General features: G+C 39.1%; 1 protein-coding gene across 1 annotated transcript; it reads right to left on the minus strand.

The window, feature by feature from the left end:
• Nucleotides 1-954: 954 nt before the first annotated feature.
• LOC113903409 (prostaglandin F synthase 1-like) lies at nt 955-18,349 on the minus strand. Its single transcript, XM_027559494.1, has 9 exons — nt 18,256-18,349; nt 12,827-12,994; nt 11,886-12,002; nt 11,008-11,085; nt 10,470-10,592; nt 7,727-7,836; nt 4,763-4,928; nt 3,167-3,249; nt 955-1,097 (listed from the first exon to the last, which is right to left on the minus strand). Exons 1-9 carry the CDS (start codon nt 18,337-18,339, stop codon nt 1,055-1,057), a joined length of 972 nt encoding a protein of 323 aa, XP_027415295.1. The 5' UTR covers nt 18,340-18,349; the 3' UTR covers nt 955-1,054.
• Nucleotides 18,350-20,229: the final 1,880 nt, after the last annotated feature.

The following is a 20,229-nucleotide window of genomic DNA, read 5'->3' on the forward strand; positions in this document are numbered from 1 at the left end:
CACTGACAGACTCCTCTTCGGATTTCTATGCCATGTTTACAATGGAGACCAGCAAAGAGAAGTGGAGGAGGAACGAGAAATTTGGCTTAATTTAACAAAAGATTTGAAATGAAGCTACTCCTTGTGTTGGTGTGAACAAAGATTCTATCTGAGTTTAAATCTGGTCTGATTTTTTAAATATATGATGTCATGTGAATAAAATGTCTTAAGAATACTGGGTGTTTTCCAAGTAAGCTTTTACTAGCTCTGTGATCTTTGGTGTGTCATTTAAACTTCTCTTAACCTAGCTTTACTTATTTGTAGAGTAAGTACCTGCCCTTTCCATCTCAGAGGTCACGTTAAAATAATGAAAACACCAGGTGAAGCCAAAGTGAAGTAAAATGGAATTATTTCTAGGAAGGAGCTGGATGTAGTGCAAATAACATAGACATCGCAGTTAGGAGATTTGGGTTCAATTTAAGATTCTGTACTTAATCGCTTGGTATTTATTTTGGCAGTTTGGGCTGCAAGAACTTGCAATAAATAGTAGAGAAAAAAAGTTAATTCCTTCTTGACCTTGTAAGGGCTCATATGACCCACCATGATGATGCTTAGATCTGGATCATGTATACTGTTAATAACATCTTTTCATGCAGAACCCTCTCTCTCAAAACCTTCCATACCTGTGCCTGACTTCTAGAGGACAGAACAGTTCTCAGAGCTTCCTGGGTTACAGTTCTCAAATTTGACTCGAATAAAATTTTCCATTTCTTTCTTAGGTCGACTGATGTATTTTTCCACAAAGGAAAACACACCAAAGTTATTAAATGGGTTAATCAGAGGTTATCTTTATTTTCTATCATTTCCCTTTTATTTTCCAAATATTTTGTTATCAGGAAAAACTAATATCTTTATTTGAAGCCTTTATTATTTCACAAAATGTTGTTTTTTTTAATAAAAACAAGCTTTCAAAAGTTCACACACTTCATTTGAACACCTTCACCAACTACAGAAATGCTCTTCACAGCCCTAGAAGCAAGAAATTCTAGTAGAATGCATGGTAGATATCTCATAGTTAATATTCTTCAGAATATGGATACTCAGGGTGATCGATAACACTGGAAGAGAAAGAGGAGTACTAATTTATTAAATCAGTCATGTTGTCATAGTGAGTATTACTCTGTGATGTGGTCACGATGGGCTAAAACTTGAAATCTACAAAACACGTCCCTCCTTCTCTCCCAACAAGCACATATGCAGGTGTCTGCTCCATGTGCACACGGCACATTCACGTGTAATATTCACTCCACAGTGACAGGTAGTTTGACTCAGGTTACAATTTATATGATAGCACAACACTTATGGTTAATTGTGGAGGTTATTTCAGTCCTGGGTGTAACTTTTGACCCAATATGATGAGAATAATCACAGTTAAAGAATTAGTTGCTCTTTTTTTCATACATCCATCAAAAGAAAATATCAAGCATCACTCCCCCAATACAGGGTGCTTTCATTAATGAATTTCCAATTTATTGAAGAGATACCAAGTACACCTAAATAATCATAACTACTAAATATGATTAACTGCTTTCTTAATTTATAATTTATGAGAACACTTGTTATTCATTTGTTAGTATTACTGCTATTTTCTGTTTTTTCTCATGTTCTGATTTTTCTTTCTAAATTTGTCCTTTTCTATTCAATTCATTAAAAAGTGTATTCTGAGAAAATTCATGTGCCAAGAGCTGTGTTGTTGACATAAAGTCACAAAGATAAATAAGTCTAGGCATTCAAGACTAAGGAGGGAGAACATAGATTTATACTTAAAATCTTTTGAGTGCAGAAAAGTAGCTTTACACATGTTATTCATTTATCATTTGTTTTCTTAGAATTATGATATAGCTTTACAAACAAGAAGGGGAGTTTTGAGATCTTTCATTTGTAAGTGTCTTCATTTTATCACTAATTTGTGTTCCCTTCTCTCTAAACTCCCTTCCAACTTCTCTCTCATTAGTCTTCAGGCTCTTCAATCCTGGGATCCTTCTGCAGTTTTAGCTGGAATTCTGCATTAGTAAATAAGTCAAAGTCCAGGAGGTGGAGGCTCCCCAGGGGATGGACCGTGATGGACAAAGGCTACAATGGGTTGAGTCTTGACTCAGGAAACCAGAAACCCAGATGATCTTACCTGGGTGTGTCCTGCTAAGGACACAGTGGTCACTCACTAGAGCGTTAGTTAAGCTCATGATCTACTGGTAATTCAGCTTTGTGAGACAACAAGGATAAGGACGTGGGAGTTGTAATAGGGGGAAAAGTCCAGTGAAGAGATAAACATGACGTAAATGGATGGTGTCATGGAAAAGAAATGTCCTTTAGGGAGAAAATCTACCAGACATTAGAAGGAAGGGGTGGAGGCAGGTCCAGTGTGAGTTCTCAGCACTGATGCATGTTGCCCTTCAAGGGCTTCCCTCCATAAAAACATTGACATGACATTTTACAATTGTGTTAGGATAAAAATGAATATGGGCTTCTCTGGTATCTCAGACTGTAAAGAATCTGCCTGCAATATGGGACACCAGGGTTCAATCCCTAGGTTGGGAAGATCCCCTGGAGGAGGGAATGGCAACTCACTCCAATATTCTTGCTTGGAGAATTCCATGAACAGAGGAACCTGGTGGGGCTACGGTCAATGGGGTCACAAAAGAGTCGGATACAACTGAACAACTAACACTTTCATTTTCAATTTCAAACATGAATATAATCCAGGACAGATTCATTATTACACAGTCACTATTAATCTGATCATTTCACCCAACTTTAAAAAGAATTAAATATGAACATTTTTTCATAGAGCTTTAAAGTGCAAGGCACTGTGCTCCATGTGTCTACTGGGTCCCTCAGCCCTGCGAGGTGGTACACCAGGCACAGTAATTAGGAGCACAAAGTAGTGAATTCACCACAATGTCAACTGGTGATTTTACTGATGGGCTGTCATGGGCCGCAATTACATTTCTATTGGTCAGAGACAGAACCCTGGGGGAAACCTCTGAGGTCTACAGGAAGCATCTGGTTTACTCCTACACTGGAAATCAGAACTGTCTTCCTAGAATTAAGCTTTTAAAAATCCTCATTCCCCTGCTGACCTGCCTGTTATAGTAAACAGTGTGTGAAACATCAGCAAGTCACTTACGGTAGAAATTCATAATATCTCATATTTCTATTGATGCCATCAATTGTTTCCATGTCTTCTGGAGTCAGTTCAAAGTCAAACACCTGGAAGGAAGGAAGAATAACATTAACTGCTCCTCCAAGGAGCTGGCCTCCCGCTCTGGACTGGAGGAGTTTCCATGAAGGGGAGAAGAAGAGGGAACAGGGAAGCCGAGTCTGTCCTCAGCTTTCAGGTGAACAAGCCTGGGAGCCTCTGCTGAGTTCTCATCTCTCCTTCCTACACCTTCTCCTTCTCTGTCCACCTTACAAACATTACAGTACATCAGTCTTTCTAAGTGAATCACTTGAGACAGAAAACAAACTAAAATCCTCTTTTCCCAAATACACAGTCTTTGGACACTCCAGACTGAGAACCTGCTCCCAGAAAAAATGGTTAGTCAGTTCTGAGCCCAGATATGAAGAAGATTTTTCCCCATTCACTGATGAGGGGGCATAGTGCTGTGCTGAGATGAAGAACAGGTTAGTTGCCACAGTTAAGCCAAATATATATGAAAATATATACAGAGAAGTGTTCAGGCTCCTCTGACAAGAGCCACATCCACCTGCTAGAGCAGAACTGCCGAGCTGTTCTGCACTGAACTGCAGATGCATGAGAGCCCAGCCAAGAGGACTCAAACAGCTGAGTGCAGGCTGTTTACCGAAGCACAGAATCAAGAGACACACATAACTGATCTCTGCATTAAATCTTGAAACTGGGGAGAGTTTCATGTACAGCTATGACTAAGGGTACAATGATGGTCTCCTACACACAAATCAAAAGACAACTCTGCAAAAATGGGCACAGTCTTGAACAGGAAATTTGCAAAAGCAGAAACTCAAGGAGATTAAATGCATGAAAGTGAAACATTAGTATTTAGGAAAATGCAAAACAAAACCACAATGATTTGTTAAGTTAAGGATCACTGCTGTAATTTGTATGCCCCCAAATTCACATGTTGGGACCTCACCCCACTGAGATGGTATTACAAATTAGAGCCTTTGAGGGTGATTAGGTCATGATGGTGGAGCCCTCAAGAATGATATTTAAACAATATCATATTCATATAACATACTTGGGAGAGCTCTGATGCCCCCTCCACCATGTTAAGATACAAGGGAAAGCCTGTGACCTGGAGGAGGGCCCTCACTTGATCACACAGGCACCCTGACCTCAGATCTCCAGCTTTAGAACTGTGAGAAACAAATTTCAGTTGTTTCTAAGTCACCCGATCTTAAGTATTTTGTTAGAGCAGCCTAAATGGCCTACAAAAATCAAATAATGTAATTTTGTCAATTGAGAATGAAGAAAATATTTGTACAAGGTGACAGAATAAATTGACAGAGTGCTGGAACTAAAATCTCTATTTTCTGTCCAACCTGAACCCTCTCCAGCCATGCCACCTCTCTTGTTGCCACAGCAGGAGGAGAAAACCATCAGAAACACACACAAGGCATTCATGCACCAAGAAAAACAGGTAACTTGTCTTCACTCAAGGATAGTCTGAGAGCTGGACAAAGAATGACCCTTGTGAAGGATACTGCTTAGGAGCCCTCTGCCCACAGCCCCACTTATCATCACCTGTATGTTCTCTTTGATCCGCTTCTTGTTGTAACTCTTGGCCAGAACCACAACCCCACGTTGTATCTGGTAGCGAAGGGCAACCAGAGCTGGGGTCTGCTTGTGCTTTTTGGCAATGGCACAAAGAACCGGGTCCTCCAAAAGAATAGGGTAGTTTGGGTTCACCCTGGAAGGAAATTCAGAAATGCTGAGGAGTTGAAACTGAATACTCAGTTTCTAAGGAGGCTTTTCAAACAGATAAAGTAGGTCTACTCTAGACCAGTGTTTCTCAAAGTGTGGTCCAGGGACCAGAAGCATCAGTATCACCTGGAATCTTGTTAGAAATACAAATTCTATGGCTTAGCTGAAGACAAACTGAATCAGAATCTCAACTGTGTCATTTCCCAATCTGCATTTACAAAGTTCTCCCAGTCATTTGGATGCATGCTTGAGCTGAGACCAGTACTGCCAAACTTGTGGATTTTTTCTTTTTTCTGTTTTACTTCTCAGTGGTTATTTTTCTTAATAATCATAGCTCTAAAATAAGTACAAAGGCAAGAAAATAAAAAGAGATGGACACAGGGAAATGTTTTTTTGTTTTTAATTTTCACTTTTCTGAAGTGTTGATAAAAATTGAGTAGTCCAAAAATGAGATTTCATCATTATTTGCATTGTGCAATACTCCTACAAACAAATTTTCACTAAAATGATTCAATTTGTGATTTTTTTGATCATCATAGATCTGGGTTGTTATTCAGTCACTCAGTCATGTCTGCCTATTTGCGCCCCATGGACTGCAGCACGCCAGGCTTATCTATCCTTCACTATCTCCCGGAGCTTGCTCAAACTTATGTCCATTGAGTCAGTTATCCATCCCACCATCTTATCTTCTGTCATCCCATTCGCCTCCTGCTTTCAATCTTTCCCAGAATCAAGGTCTTTTCTAATGAGTTGGTTCTTCACATCATATGGCCAAAGTATTGGAGCTTCAGTCAGCATTAGTCCTTCTAATGAATATTCAGGACTGAGTTCGTTTAGGATTGACTGGTTTGATCTCCTTGCAGTCCCTAGGAGGTACATTTCTTATCCTGAGTTTAGATATAAGGTGAGGGAGACTTGAAACTTTTATTACTAGCACCATGTTCATTTGTTAAAAAATAAGTAAGTCATGACTTAAGCTTATCTCTTAAGTGTTCAATGCAGAGACACTTGCATTAAAATCTACATACAACAAGACACATGAAATGTAAAAAAAATCAATTTGGCTTGTGATTGTAAGACAAAACAGAAGGATTATGTCCCATTTCTCTTCTCTTCCCATCAGTTAAATGTTATCTCCAGAGCACTGCATTCAGCTCAGTTCAGTTCAGTCAGTCAGTCATGTCCAACTCTTTGCGACTCCATGGACTGCAGCATGCCATTCCTCCGTGTCCATCACCAACTCCTGGAGTTTACTCAAACTCATGTCTATTGAGTTAATGATGCCATCCAACCATCTCATCTTCTGTCATCCCCTTCTCCTCCTGTCTTCAATCTTTCCTAGCATCAGGGTCTTTTCCAGTAAGTCAGTTCTTTGAATCAGGTGGCCAAAGGATTTGAGTTTCAGCTTCAGCATTAGTCCTTCCAATGAATATTCAGGACTGATTTCCTTTAGGATTTACTGTTTGGATCTCCTTGCAGTCCAAGGGACTCTCAGGAGTCTTCTCCAACACCACAGTTCAAAAGTATCAATTCTTTGGTGCTCAGCTTTCTTTACAGTCCAACTCTCACATCCATACATCACCACGGGAAAAACCAGAGCTTTGACTAGATGGACCTTTGTTGGAGAAGTAATGTCTCTGCTTTTTAACATTCTGTCTAGGTTGGTCATAGCTTGTCTTCCAAGGAGCAAGGGTCTTTTAATTTCATGGCTGCAGTCACCATCTGCAGTGATTTTGGAACCCCCCAAAATAAAGACTTTTAGTGTTTCTGTTGTTTCCCCATCTATTTGCCATGATGTGATGGGACCGGATGACATGATCTTAGTTTTTTGAATGTTGAGCTTTAAGCCAACTTTTTTACTCTCCTCTTTCACTTTCATCAAGAGGCTCTTTAGTTCTTCTTCACTTTCTGCCATAAGAGTGGTATCATCTGCGTATCTGAGGTTATTGATATTTTCCCCAGCAATCTTGATTCCAGCTTGTGCTTCATCCAACCCAGCATTCTGCATGATGTACTCTGCATATAAATTAAATAAGCAGGGTGACAATATACAGGCTTGATGTACTCTTTTACTGATTTGGAACCATTCTTTTGTTCCACGTACAGCTCTAACTGTTGCTTCTTGACCTGCTTACAGATTTCTCAGTAGGCAGCTCATGTGGTCTGGTATTCCCATCTCTTTAAGAATTTTCCAAGTGTTGTGATCCACACAGTCAAAGGCTTTGGTGTAGTCAGTAAAGCAGAAGTAGATGTTTTTCTGGAATTCTCTTGCTTTTTTGATGATCCAGAGGATGTTGGCAATTTGATTTCTGGTTCCTTCTGTCTTTTCTAAATCCAGCTTGAACATCTGGAAGTTCATGTACTGTTGAAGCCTAGCTTGGAGAATTTTGAACATTACTTTGCTAGCATGTGAAATGAGTGCAATTGTGAGGTAGTTTGAACATTCTTTGGAATTGCCTTTCTTTGAGATTGGAATGAAAACGGACCTTTTCCAGTCCCGTGGAACCCCATGAACAGTATGAAAAAAACACTGTGTATATTATTATAAAAATATTTTCTCAAAATTTGAGTTTTATGGACTTCCCTGGTTGTCCAGTGGTTAAGACTTCATCTTCCAGTTCAGGGGTTGAGGGTTTGATCTTTGGTCAGGGAGCTAAGATCCCATATGCCTTGAAGCCCAAAAACCAAAACATAAAACAGAAACAGTATTGTAACAAATTCAGTAAAGACTTAAAAAAATTGATTTTCAGAGTAACTGCCTGTGGCCTTCAGTAATGTTCATACCATTTTGATGACCGCTGGGCCCCCAGAGCACCATAGGCAACCAGGACAATATCGTGTGACTTGCAGAACTCCAGCAGCTTGCTCTGATTGAGATAAGGGTGACATTCCACCTGTAGAACACCAACAGAGAAGACTTGTCAAGTTATATGAAAAGGTAATATGTCAGAGGAAGCATAAAAGTAAAAATTACATACGCTAAAGAAAAAAAAAAAACCTGTGCAAATCAAATTACAACTGGAAACATCAACCTCAATAATGATTTAAAAAAAAAAACAAATTTTATCTTTGTTTCCTGAAAAGATTAAAAAAAAAAAAAGTAATAATTCCTGAGAACAAGCAACTCTAGGAACCAGATCTTGGTTACTAAATACCGCTGAACACCACCAAGACATATGTCTAATTCCAGACTGGAGACAGAAAAAGAGCTGTTAGAATCTTGGGACTATAGGACCTAGTGTGATGGGAGGGGATCTAGTGTGATGGAAGGGGGAGGTCCCACTGGTGGCATTTGGGTAAACTTGAGCATCAAAAAGAATTATGAGTGAAAACAAATGTAGCACACAGAGTAAATAAAAATCCCTGAGGCTCTAGTGATGAGAGCGGGAGAAAGAACAAAACTATTTTCTTCCATGGATGGTGAGTAGTACAATAAATCCTTTCTCAGAAACTGACAATTAATGGGAAGGAGTTAAGTTTTTACCCTGTCTTACAGGAATAAGTGCATTTTATGTTGACTTAATGAAGGAATTTTGTCTTTACAATAAAATGTTAGGTCAGGAGATTAAAAATATTGCTTAAAATTGAAAATATTGAAAAATATCCCAATTAAATAATTAATGCATATGGGAGTCATTGAAGGATTCTCAACCATTTGGTGAAAATTTGGGGGAAATCAAAATTCCTCTGATGAAAGTTATTATCCAAAAGATGACTAGATAATTTCAACAGGAAAGTACACACTTCCAAACAAAAAATCTAGCTACAAGTAGTTTTACCAGGAGAACAAAATACCACTATTCACAGAAGGACAACTTGTCATCACATGCTTCCTACTCAGGTGTATGTGAGAGGCACAGCACACAAGGACACCCACGGCTGATTCATGTGAATGTATGGCAAAAACCACCATAATACTGTAAAGTAATCATCAGCCTCCAGTTAAAATAAGTTAAAAAAAATAAAGATTTATGGAGAATGGAAAAATAAAAGGACGTTTTCTTGTCAAATGTAGTAAGGAATTCAGATTTAAATACTAATTTACATAAACTAGAACCAGACAAACAAGTTAATCAATGTCACAAAGTAATGATGATAAATACAGTGTGTTTGTTGAGAACTTGTCTCGCTATCTTCATGACATAATGATTCAGTGACGATTCTAGGTTAAAAACCATGAAAAATATGACTCAAAGTGACATGTGAACCATATCAGATCCAGGTTGTCAAAACATAATATATATATTTATTATATAAATCCATATAATTAAATATATATATATATATACACACACACTATTGTATCCTTAACTGTTCTAATATCTGAAATTTTTCACAATAAAAACATGGAAGTAAAACTGATACCAGAATCACATTAATTTCTTAACTTTTATAACTAAAATATATATATATATATATTTCTTGAATTGTGTAAGCTACACTTTCCATATAAGATTCTTTTTCTTTGACTCCAACTTGTAACTTAAGGACATTATGGTACGTACGAAATAAGACTGTTGCAGAAGGGTGAAGATTACATGACATATGTATCACATCTCAGGTATATGGCATATCTAGATCTGTCAAACTTAGAATTAAACAGCAGAGAGATGGTCACCAGGGGCTAGGAGGAGGGGGGAATCTGGAATTGATAAGCATGATGTGAAGTCTCAATTATACAAGATGAATGAATTTTAGATCTGCTTCCAACACTGTCCCTATAATAAACAACACTGTATTGTATTATATGAATACTTCAAAACTTGCTATGAGGTTAGGTCTCATGGTCTTCTTTTACCACAATAAGGTAAAAAATAGAACCAAAAAAAGTTCGAGAACAGAAACAGACATAGAAAAGTGAGTTTAATCAGTTAATTTTGTGATGGACATTGATGGGACAACCAGTCCAAGCTTGAGTAAATCACAAGGTGTGCTCTACGATTGAGTAAGTATTCCTGAATGAATATTTCATCAGTGGTTAGTATCACCATAAGCCTTTAACTTCATGCATCAAACTTGATGAACTTTAATAGCCTCCAGCAAACTTGGTTGAAGACCCATAAATGCAGAGAAACCAAGACAAAGGATTCAGGCATTCAAACTCCACACAAACTCTTAACACCCATCTCAGCTGATTTTTCTCTTTGTTTACTTCCTGTTCCATGTTTCGTTAATGTACATAGTTCCCTCCGAGACGCTTTGTGACATCTGATTTCTGGTCATGCTTTAAGCTCAGGGGAAAAACCCCTTTCTCTAAGTTCTGGGTGTTGAGTCTAACTCCTTTTCACTTCCCTCAGTTCCTACCCACAATTTAGCAGGAAGCGCTCCCCGCCTTTTCCACCCAGACTTTATCAGTCAGAGATACTGTTATGGATTCTATTTACACTGTCCAGGCAGAGGCTCTGCTCTCTAGAATCCTATGTCCACAAAGGTCAAATGAACAGGAGGGAAGGCCAGACAGACATCTGGCTCCAGTGTAAGAAGGAGGTTGTGAAGAGCAGGAGGGAGAGGAGTCAAGTCTGCTCACCTGGTTGCAGACGGGCTTGTACTTGAGCCCCGGCTTGTTCAGGATCTTCTCCAGCTGCTTGTGATTGAAGTTGGACACCCCAATAGACTTGGTCAGCCCTGCATCCTTACACTTCTCCAGGGCCTGGGAGGGAGGGGTGGTGAACAGTCATGAACAGTCACTTGGAATGGGCAATAAAACAAGGTTAATGGCTGAAAAAAAATTGTTAAAAGTGTCTCTTGTCAAAAATTAGCATTGATTATAAGGAAGGAAAAAGTGGAAAAGTTCATGACACAGGAAGAATTACAGTTAGAAAAACCCTGGAGAAGACATAATACATGGAAAACAAATAGATGCCTATGTTACCATCCCAAATTCTTCTCCACTGTTCTCTGTGAACATTTCAGCAATGGTTTCCTCCCCACAACCCCAGCATCCCAGCCCTTAGATTCATGAACTGCTGAGTCTGATGGGCCACAGCCCATTCTCACAGGTGGAAGAAATGAGGAGGTTCCCTATCTCCTGGCTCCTCCCCTGGTTTTCTCTTCCCTGGACTCACTTCCCACGTGTGACGGAGATCCACTGAGTCAAGTATCAGTTTTCCATCTTCACCTGTTGGCAAAATTTCCTCCCCTGGCTGGAATAGAAGCAGTCATTTTAGAGGTGTTACAAAACGATTTCCCCACACTTAGCCAAACAGCCAGGCACATCTAGGACCAGGGCATCAAACCTCTATGAGATAGGTTTACAACATTCTAGATACTAATATTTGCAAAGTGCTTTACAAATGGAGTTTTGAGAAATGTGTTTAGAAGGCAATTTTCCACTAATCTCTTACACTTACGTTTTGATAAATACAATTTTCCTACATTCTAATGGGGACTGTCAATGACTTACTTGAATTTTTTTCTGCATCTTTTACTTTCCTCTTGCAAAATACCTCCATTGCACTGGGAGTGACTGTAAGTTATGCCTTACTTCTGGCATTAAAATTGCAAACTTGACCTGGGCTAAATATCAGACTTCCTTTTCCCTTTGAGCATCAGGTGCCCTAGGGCAGGCATATGAACCAGCAAGGCTCTCCTTAGGTTGATATGGAATGTGGAAGATCTAGACATGCTCTCAAATGTTCATGACCATGAGCCTTGAGGCCCCAAAGGCCATATTTGCCACCGATCAAAAATGTTCAGTGAAAATAAAACAAACCAAGAGTAATGCCATGATAATGCCATGATAAGAGATAGAAAAATGGACCCATTTCTAAGAATACTGCAACTCAACTTTCCTCAGTGTAGAGTACACCCTACACTGTACTATGAAAAATACTTAAGTACTATGAAAAAAGTACTATGAAAAATCTTAAGCCAACCATCCATGGAAGCTGATAGACATTGTGACACATGAAATAAGATAGAGGTGATCACACAAATTGCCAACCTTCAGAGGCACTGGAGTATGAATAAGATAGAGATCAACATAGTCCAGTTGAAGGCTTTTCAATGACTTTTCCAAGGCTGATTGGACCAACTCTGGTTGAAGGGATGTGGACCAAAGCTGCAGAGGTTAAATAATAGAAGTTATATTAAATGAAGGCAGTAAGTCATTTTGTTTGTCTTGTTTCATTTAATGATTAAACATTTTTATTGCTTAGAAATGGATGACTACTGGGAAAAATGCTCCTTTTTTTCTTGAGTTCCATTTTTTATCTAACCCACCCATGCAAACTTTATTTGACTGAATTTATCATCAGTACATCATTCATAATAGAATAAAATTAATCAAGATAAATAACATTATAAAATAATTACCATGCCTATCATCTGAATTGTGTTTAATACAGTGTAAAAGCACAAACTTAGTCTAATTCAATCAGTCCTCTCAGAATTAATTAGCATTTTGTTTACATAACTGTAGAAAAAAAAGTATTTTGAACATATTAACATGAGCAGAACATAATTCAAGACACTTTGGCTAGATCTTGTGGAATATACAAAATCCCTCTCCTAATGTTCTCTCTTAGAGTTGAGATCTGAAATTCAGAATGTGAAGAAATTTGAGAAACTCACCCAGATGATAAGGAAAGCTATAATCTATTCACACTTCTGTATGAATCCTTAGACCATACTAAATCACACTCCTCTGGTCTAGGCTCAGAGAAGGAAAGTGACTTTAAAATTTGAACAGAGCAGCGAAGAAAAAGTTGGTATCACTTTCTATTTTTGGGCAGGGGAGGAGGAAACTACATTTAACATATAAATATGTGTGGAAAGAAAGCTGTATCAGTAAACAACATTCACCTAATTACTGATCCTATTACATAATTATCACCTGCATACAACTAGTTGTGCACACGTGCACACACACAACACACAAATCACCTTTGAAGTGTAGAATATGTCTTCTCTCTTCACAGTGCCATCGGCAATCTTGCTTCGAATGGCTTGGCCAACCTGCTCTTCATTTCTGTACGCATGAGCACTGTCAATGTGGCGGAACCCAACCTCTATAGCGAATTTGGTGACCTCCAGAGCTTCACTCTTAGGAACCTACATAAGCAACAAAGGTAGAATTGAACATCCCCACGATTAAGAAATTGCTGAGCCACAAGCTTTGATCTTTCCAATAATCAACTTTTCTTTGTGCTTTTGGTTCATTCTGCATGTGTGGTGATGAACCCATGACAGTTTTCCTGAACTTTCCTGGTCGGTGATTAAATGGATGACCAGGAACCCTTCAATCCCAGGTGATCAGTGGTTGATCACAGGTATCAAACGACCCCAAGAAAAACTCCAGATTCAGTGATTTTCTGGAAAAAATTGTAATACTTAGCATAAAGTGGTATTCATGGATACAATTCACACTGTGAGATGCTTGAAGCAAAATCCACACAGGTATAAAGTACCTGGTAAAAGCATCAAGAAAGGAGTACGTCGAGGCTGTATATTGTCACCCTGCTTATGTAACATATGCAAAGTACATCATGCAAAATGCTGGCCTGCATGAAGCACAAGCTGGAATCAAGATTGCCAGGAGAAATATCAATAAACTCAGATATGCAGATGACACCACTCTTAAGGTAGAAAGTGAAGAGGAACTAAAGAACCTCTTGATGAAAGTGAAGGAGAAGAGTGAAGAAGCTGGCTTAAAATTCAACATTCAAAAAGTCAAGATCATGGCATCTGATCCCAACACTGCATGGCAAATAGATGGAGAAACAATGGAAACAGTCAGAGACTTTATTTTCTCGGGCTCCAAAATCACTGCAGATGGTGACTGCAGCCATGAAATTTAAAAAAAGCTTGCTTCTTGGAAGAAAAGCTATGGCCAATATACATAACATATTAAAAATCAGAGACATTACTTTGCCAGCAAAGGTCTGTCTAATCAAAGCTCTGGTTTTTCCAGTAGTCATGTATGGATGTGAGAGTTGGACTGTAAAGAAAGCTGAGTGCAGAAGAATCGATGCTTTTGAACTATGGTGTTGGAGAAGACTCTTGAGTCCCTTGGACTGCAAGGAGATCAAACCAGTCCATCCTAAAGAAAATCAGTCCTGAATATTCATTGGAAGGACTGATGTTGCAGCTGAAACTCCAATACTTTGGCCACCTGATGTGAAGAATAGACTCATTGGAAAAGACCCTCATGCTGGGAAAGATTGAAGGTAGGAGGAGAAGGGGACAACAGAGGATGAGAAAGTTGGATGGCATCACTGACTTGATGGACATGAGTTTGAGTAAGCTCCAGGAGTTGGTGATGGACAGGGAAGCCAGGCGTGCTGCAGTCCATGGGTTCCAAAGAGTTGGACATGACTGAGCAACTGAACTGAGCTGAAAAGCATCAAGACACCAGGTGAAATCTTCTGGGACCTCTGTCTACCAGTGAAGCCACATAGAATACACCAAATAAAATCTGCATGTATTCAAGTTTTACAAACCAATATTCTCATATAATTATCCATTGTTAATGATTAACACAATCAAACTAATAACAGCTCTGTCACCTCATATGGATAACTTTTGGCTGTGGGGAGAATACTTAATATCTAGTTTCTTAGCAAATCTCATGAATACAATCCATTTTTTAAACTATAGTTACCACGCTGTACATTACATCTCAGAACTTATCTTATAACTGAAGGTCTGTATCCTTGACCATTATCTTGCCATTTTCCCCAGCATGTACTCAGTTTCTGGTCACCATTCCTCTACTCTCTGCTTCTGAGTTTCACTTTTTTAGGTTCCACCAACAAAGAGATTAGGCAGTATTTGTCTTCCTACTTCTGGCTTATTTCACTTAGTTTAATATTCTCCAGGTTCCTCCATGTTGTTGCAAGTGGCAAAAGGATAACTTCTTTTATAAAGGCTGAATAATATTCCATTTGTTTTTATGTGACTTAGAATCTTTCCTTTTTCAAGGAGGTAGATCCTTGGTCTAATTGCCCTCTTTTGGCTCTAGTCCCTGTTTAACTTAAATGCAGGAGCATTCAGGGATGTACTGAGTAATGAACCAGTGAGCTTCAAAAATAGCCTAAACCCTTCCCTCCCCTCAGTCCACTTTGCTCTACAAAGTAAACAAGCACTTTGCTAATAGTTTCCTTTGTTGTGCAGAAGCTTTTAAGTTTAATTAGGTCCCATTTGTTTATTTTTGCTTTTATTTCCAGTATTCTGGGAGGTGGGTCATAGAGGATCCTGCTGTGATGTATGTCGAAGAGTGTTTTGCCTATGTTCTCCTCTAGGAGTTTTATAGTTTCTGGTCTTATGTTGAGGTCATTAATCCATTTTGAGTTTATTTTTGTGTATGGTGTTAGAAAGTGTTCTAGTTTCACTTTTACAAGTGGTTGACCAGTTTTCCCAGCACCACTTGTTAAAGAGATTGTCTTTAATCCATTGTATATTCTTGCCTCCTTTGTCAAAGATAAGGTGTCCATATGTGCATGGATTTATCTCTGGGCTTTCTATTTTGTTCCATTGATCAATATTTCTGTCTTTGTGCCAGTACCATACTGTCTTGATAACTGTGGCTTTGTAGTAGAGCCTGAAGTCAGGTAGGTTGATTCCTCCAGTTCCATTCTTCTTTCTCAAGATCGCTTTGGCTATTTGAGGTTTTTTGTATTTCCATACAAATTGTGAAATTATTTGTCCTAGCTCTGTGAAGAATACCTTTGGTAGCTTGATAGGGATTGCGTTGAATCTATAAATTGCTTTGGGTAGTATACTCATTTTCACTATATTGATTCTTCAAATCCATGAACATGGTATGAAGCAACTGACAAACAACTAATCTCAAAAATATACAAGTAACTCCTACAGCTCAACTCCAGAAAAATAAATGACCCAATCAAAAAATGGGCCAAAGAACTACATAGACATTTCTCCAAAGAAGACATACAGATGGCTAACAAACACATGAAAAGATGCTCAACATCACTCATTATCAGAGAAATGCAAATCAAAACCACTATGAGGTATCATTTCACGCCAGTCAGAATGGCTGCAATCCAAAAGTCTACAAGCAATAAATGCTGGAGAGGGTGTGGAGAAAAGGGAACTCTCTTACATTGTTGGTGGGAATGCAAACTAGTACAGCCACTATGGAGAACAGTGTGGAGATTCCTTAAAAAACTGGAAATAGAACTGCCTTATGATCCAGCAATCTCACTGCTGGGCATACACACTGAGGAAACCAGAAGGGAAAGAGACACATGTACCCCAATGTTCATCGCAGCACTGTTTATAATAGCCAGGACATGGAAGCAACCTAGATGTCTATCAGCAGATGAATGGATAAGCAAGCTGTGGTACATATACACAATGGAGTATTACTCAGCCATTAAAAAGAATACATTTGAATCAGTTCTAATGAGATGGATGAAACTGGAACCTATTATACAGAGTGAAGTAAGCCAGAAAGGAAAACACCAATACAGTACACTAACGCATATATATGGAATTTAGAAAGATGGTAACAATAACCCTGTGTACGAGACAGCAAAAGAGACACTGATGTATAGATCAGTCTTATGGACTCTGTGGGAGAGGGAGAGGGTGGGGAGATTTGGGAGAATGGCATTGAAACATGTATAATATCTTGTATGAAACGAGTCGCCAGTCCAGGTTTGATGCACGATACTGGATGCTTGGGGCTGGTGCACTGGGACGACCCAGAGGGAGGGTATGGGGAGGGAGGAGGGAGGAGGGTTCAGGATGGGGAACACAGGTATACCTGTGGCGGATTCATTTCGATATTTGGCAAAACTAATACAATATTGTAAAGTTAAAAAAAAAAAAAAAGATACTGTGTAGAGACAAATCAATAAAGTTGCCACATAAGCCAAAAAAAAAAAAAAAAAAAGCACTGTCTTCTATCTCCAAAGTATTTCTGAATATTTCCTTCTGTTTTGTAGATGAAAAAAGTGGGACTCAAAGTTTAAGGACCAGTTCCTCATCACAACCACATACTCTTTTTTTTTTAATTTAAATTTATTTATTTTAATTGGAGGCTAATTACAATATTGTATTGGTTTTGCCATACATCAACATGAATCTGCCACAGGTATACATGTGTTCCCCATTCTGAACCCCCCTCCCACCTCCCTCCTCGTACCATCCCTCTGGGTCATCCCAGTGCACCAGCCCCAAGCATCCTGTATCCTGCATCGAACCTGGACTGGCAATTTGTTTCTTATATGATATTATACATGTTTCAATGCCATTCTCCCAAATCATCCCACCCTCGCCCTCTCCCACAGAGTCCAAAAGACTGTTCTATACATCTGTGTCTCTTTTGCTGTCTTGCATACAGGGTTATCATTACCAACTTTCTAAATTCCATATATATGTGTTAGTATACTGTATTGGTGTTTTTCTTTCTGGCTTACTTCACTCTGTATAATAGGCTCCAGTGTCATCCATCTCATTAGAACAGATTCGAATTTATTCTTTTTAATGGCTGAGTAATACTCCATTGTGTATATGTACCACAGCTTTCTTATCCATTCATCTGCTGATAGACATCTAGGTTGCTTCCACGTCCTGGCTATTATAAACAGTGCTGCAATAAACATTGAGGTACCACATACCACATACTCTTAAGGAAAAGATGGGCAGCCAATTTTCTGGTTTCCAGTCTAGAGTCTTGTCCACTAGGCTCTCTTATGCACAAGGGCTGAAGAGTATAGTAAAAATAAAATACAAACCCTACAATTGAAATCTTTCCTGAAAGAGTGTAGCTTATCCCCTCTAATGAAGCTATACTTTCCATTAGAATAAGCTTCCAAGCAGAAACAGAAGTACAGGTCAAAACACAACTGGAGTGTTTCTTGCCTGGCACCGAGCAGGTATTTCACAATAGAAAAGCAATTCTCTCCCATTAGTTTTCAGTCACCTCATCTTCAGGATCTTCTACCTCAAATACTTCTCTGGGTCATGTGTTTTTGGAAGAAGGAAAGGGTTCTGGAATTAATGAAACATACAGAGAAACCCCACCATTACAATGCTCCTCAAAGCAAAGCAGCTGACAGTCAGCATTCTTGACAGCCGAGTCTCACCTCTTCCGCCAAGCTGGGAAAGAGATGGAAACTTCAGGGGAACCCAGAGTAATCTGAAGGTGAGCGCAGCCTCAGACCCTGATGCAGGGTAGAGACTGGATGCTCTCTCCTCTTTCACAGGGCACGGTTCTAGCCTGGTTAGTGGAACCACGTGATCCTCCCAGAGTCACACAGGAGCTCAGTGCTTGACAACCAAAGTCCCCTTCCTCTCATGTTACATCCACTACTATTTATATCTCAACCCCAAACCACTACTCTTACCTCCTCAGGTGCATAGGTTCCAAATCCCAGGATAGGAATGAAGTGGCCATCATTAAGCTTCACCCTCTGGCATTGGGTTTCCATTGCCTGTTGCTCCTCTGGGTAAGCAGACTGATTTTTTTTCTTCTGCCTTCACAGGTTATATGTAATAGGAAGGTAACGCCACAGCTGCACTGTCCAATGTTAGCAGATACATTGTAGGAGGAGCATGAGTAAATCAGTTCCCATGGAGTAAGAAGAGAATTAAAGCCAGTTAACTTGCTTGGTTTTTTTTATCAGTATAATCTTAGGATACATTTTGATGAGGTTGGCTGAACAAGTATAAACTGTATGTTAGACTAGAAACTTCCACATAGCAATCTTTTTTCATTTTTCTAAGTATGAAGCTGAATCTTACAGTACAAATACACACATACAGAGAATCACACAATTTAAAGGAGTGATCAATAAGCATTTTAAAAAATCTTCAGTTCAGTTCAGTTGAGTCGCTCAGTCGTGTCCGACTCTTTGCGACCCCATGAATCTCAGCATGCCAGGCCTCCCTGTCCATCACCAACTCCCAGAGTTCACTCAAACTCATATCCCTTCATAAAGAATGAAAACTTCTTTTTTTTTTAATTTATTTATTTATTTTTTTACTTTACAATATTGTATTGGTTTTGCCATACACAACATGCATCTGCCATGGGTGTACATGTGTTCCCCATCCTGAACCCCCCTCCCACCTCCCTCCCCATACCATCCCTCTGGGTCGTCCCAGTGCACCAGCCCCAAGCATCCTGTATCCTGCATCGAACCTGGACTGGCGATTTGTTTCTTATATGATATTATACATGTTTTAATGCCATTCTCCCAAATCATCCCCCCTCCCCTCTCCCACAGAGTCCAAAAGACTGTTCTATACATCTGTGTCTTTTTTGCTGTCTCTCATACAGGGTTGTCATTACCATCTTTCTAAATTCCATATATATGCATTAGTATACTGCATTGGTGTTTTTCTTTCTGGCTTACTTCACTCTGTATAATAGGCTCCAGTTTCATCCATCTCATTAGAACTGATTCAAATGTATTCTTTTTAATGGCTGAGTAATGAAAATAAATTTGCCTTTTATTTTTACCACCAGCAAAATTATTTTACTTTACAGACCTGACGGTGGTGAAATCCTGGAAAGGACACCAAAACCACACATTCTGGCCAGTTTTTGGATACCATGTGCAGTGTGCAAACTGACTCTTGGAGGGTTTATACCTTGAACTTAGTTATATAACTTTTAGAAAGTTTCATAATATAAATTATACATATTTTACATACTTTGCTATTTTGCTCAGCCCTACCCATGAAAGAAAAACTTGTAAGCAAGTTAAATTGTAACAACTTTGGGATAAGTACCGGAAAATGTGAGGCACTGATATCGTGAAATGTTGTGAAACTAAACAAAATTTAACAGAGTGATGTGAGCAAAATGGTGGGCTAGGATGTATTGAATTCTCCCTTAGAAACATGAGAAAACAATCAGAACCCAGATGAAAAATGTCATATGAGCTCTAGAAAACAGTCAAACAAAATCTATGGCAACAAAGTGAACACACAGTTATGAAAAATCCAGAACAGGATGGAAGGACATTTTGTGGGGTTTTTACTCATCTGTACCATCCTCCTGCCTGGGGCAGTGCAGTCTTGATCTGTAAAGAGCAGTGACTCAGCTCCCTCAAACTAGAGTGATCACAGAAAACCTTAATGCAATGTTCCAACCTACTTGGGGACAGCCTGAAGATGAATGTCTGCTTTACCTAAACAAGCTTAAACTGAAGAGCAGCTGGAGTGTCTCATTACAGCTACAGGGGGCCTATACATATGTGGGACCAGGGACAAAGGATTAAGGGTGGCGACATAGACTAGACCATGTAAAACCCTGAGTAGAACTGGCATGTGGATTTGGGGGACATAGGGCATTCAAAAACAGACATATATTC

Source organism: Bos indicus x Bos taurus, chromosome 13 (genome assembly GCF_003369695.1).
Source record: "Bos indicus x Bos taurus breed Angus x Brahman F1 hybrid chromosome 13, Bos_hybrid_MaternalHap_v2.0, whole genome shotgun sequence".
NCBI classification, from domain to species: domain Eukaryota; kingdom Metazoa; phylum Chordata; class Mammalia; order Artiodactyla; family Bovidae; genus Bos; species Bos indicus x Bos taurus.

What these genes read in the sequence shown, in the direction of transcription:
- LOC113903409 (XM_027559494.1), bottom strand. Translation starts at nt 18,339, where the DNA reads ATGGAAACCCAATGCCAGAGGGTGAAGCTTAATGATGGCCACTTCATT. An exon ending in ATCTCCGTCACACGTGGGAA is followed by an intron (nt 10,593 to 11,007) that starts GTGAGTCCAGGG and finishes CCTCCCTCCCAG; the next exon opens with GCCCTGGAGAAGTGTAAGGA. An exon ending in AGATATTATGAATTTCTACC is followed by an intron (nt 1,098 to 3,166) that starts GTAAGTGACTTG and finishes TTTCTCTTCCAG; the next exon opens with TGTTATCGATCACCCTGAGT.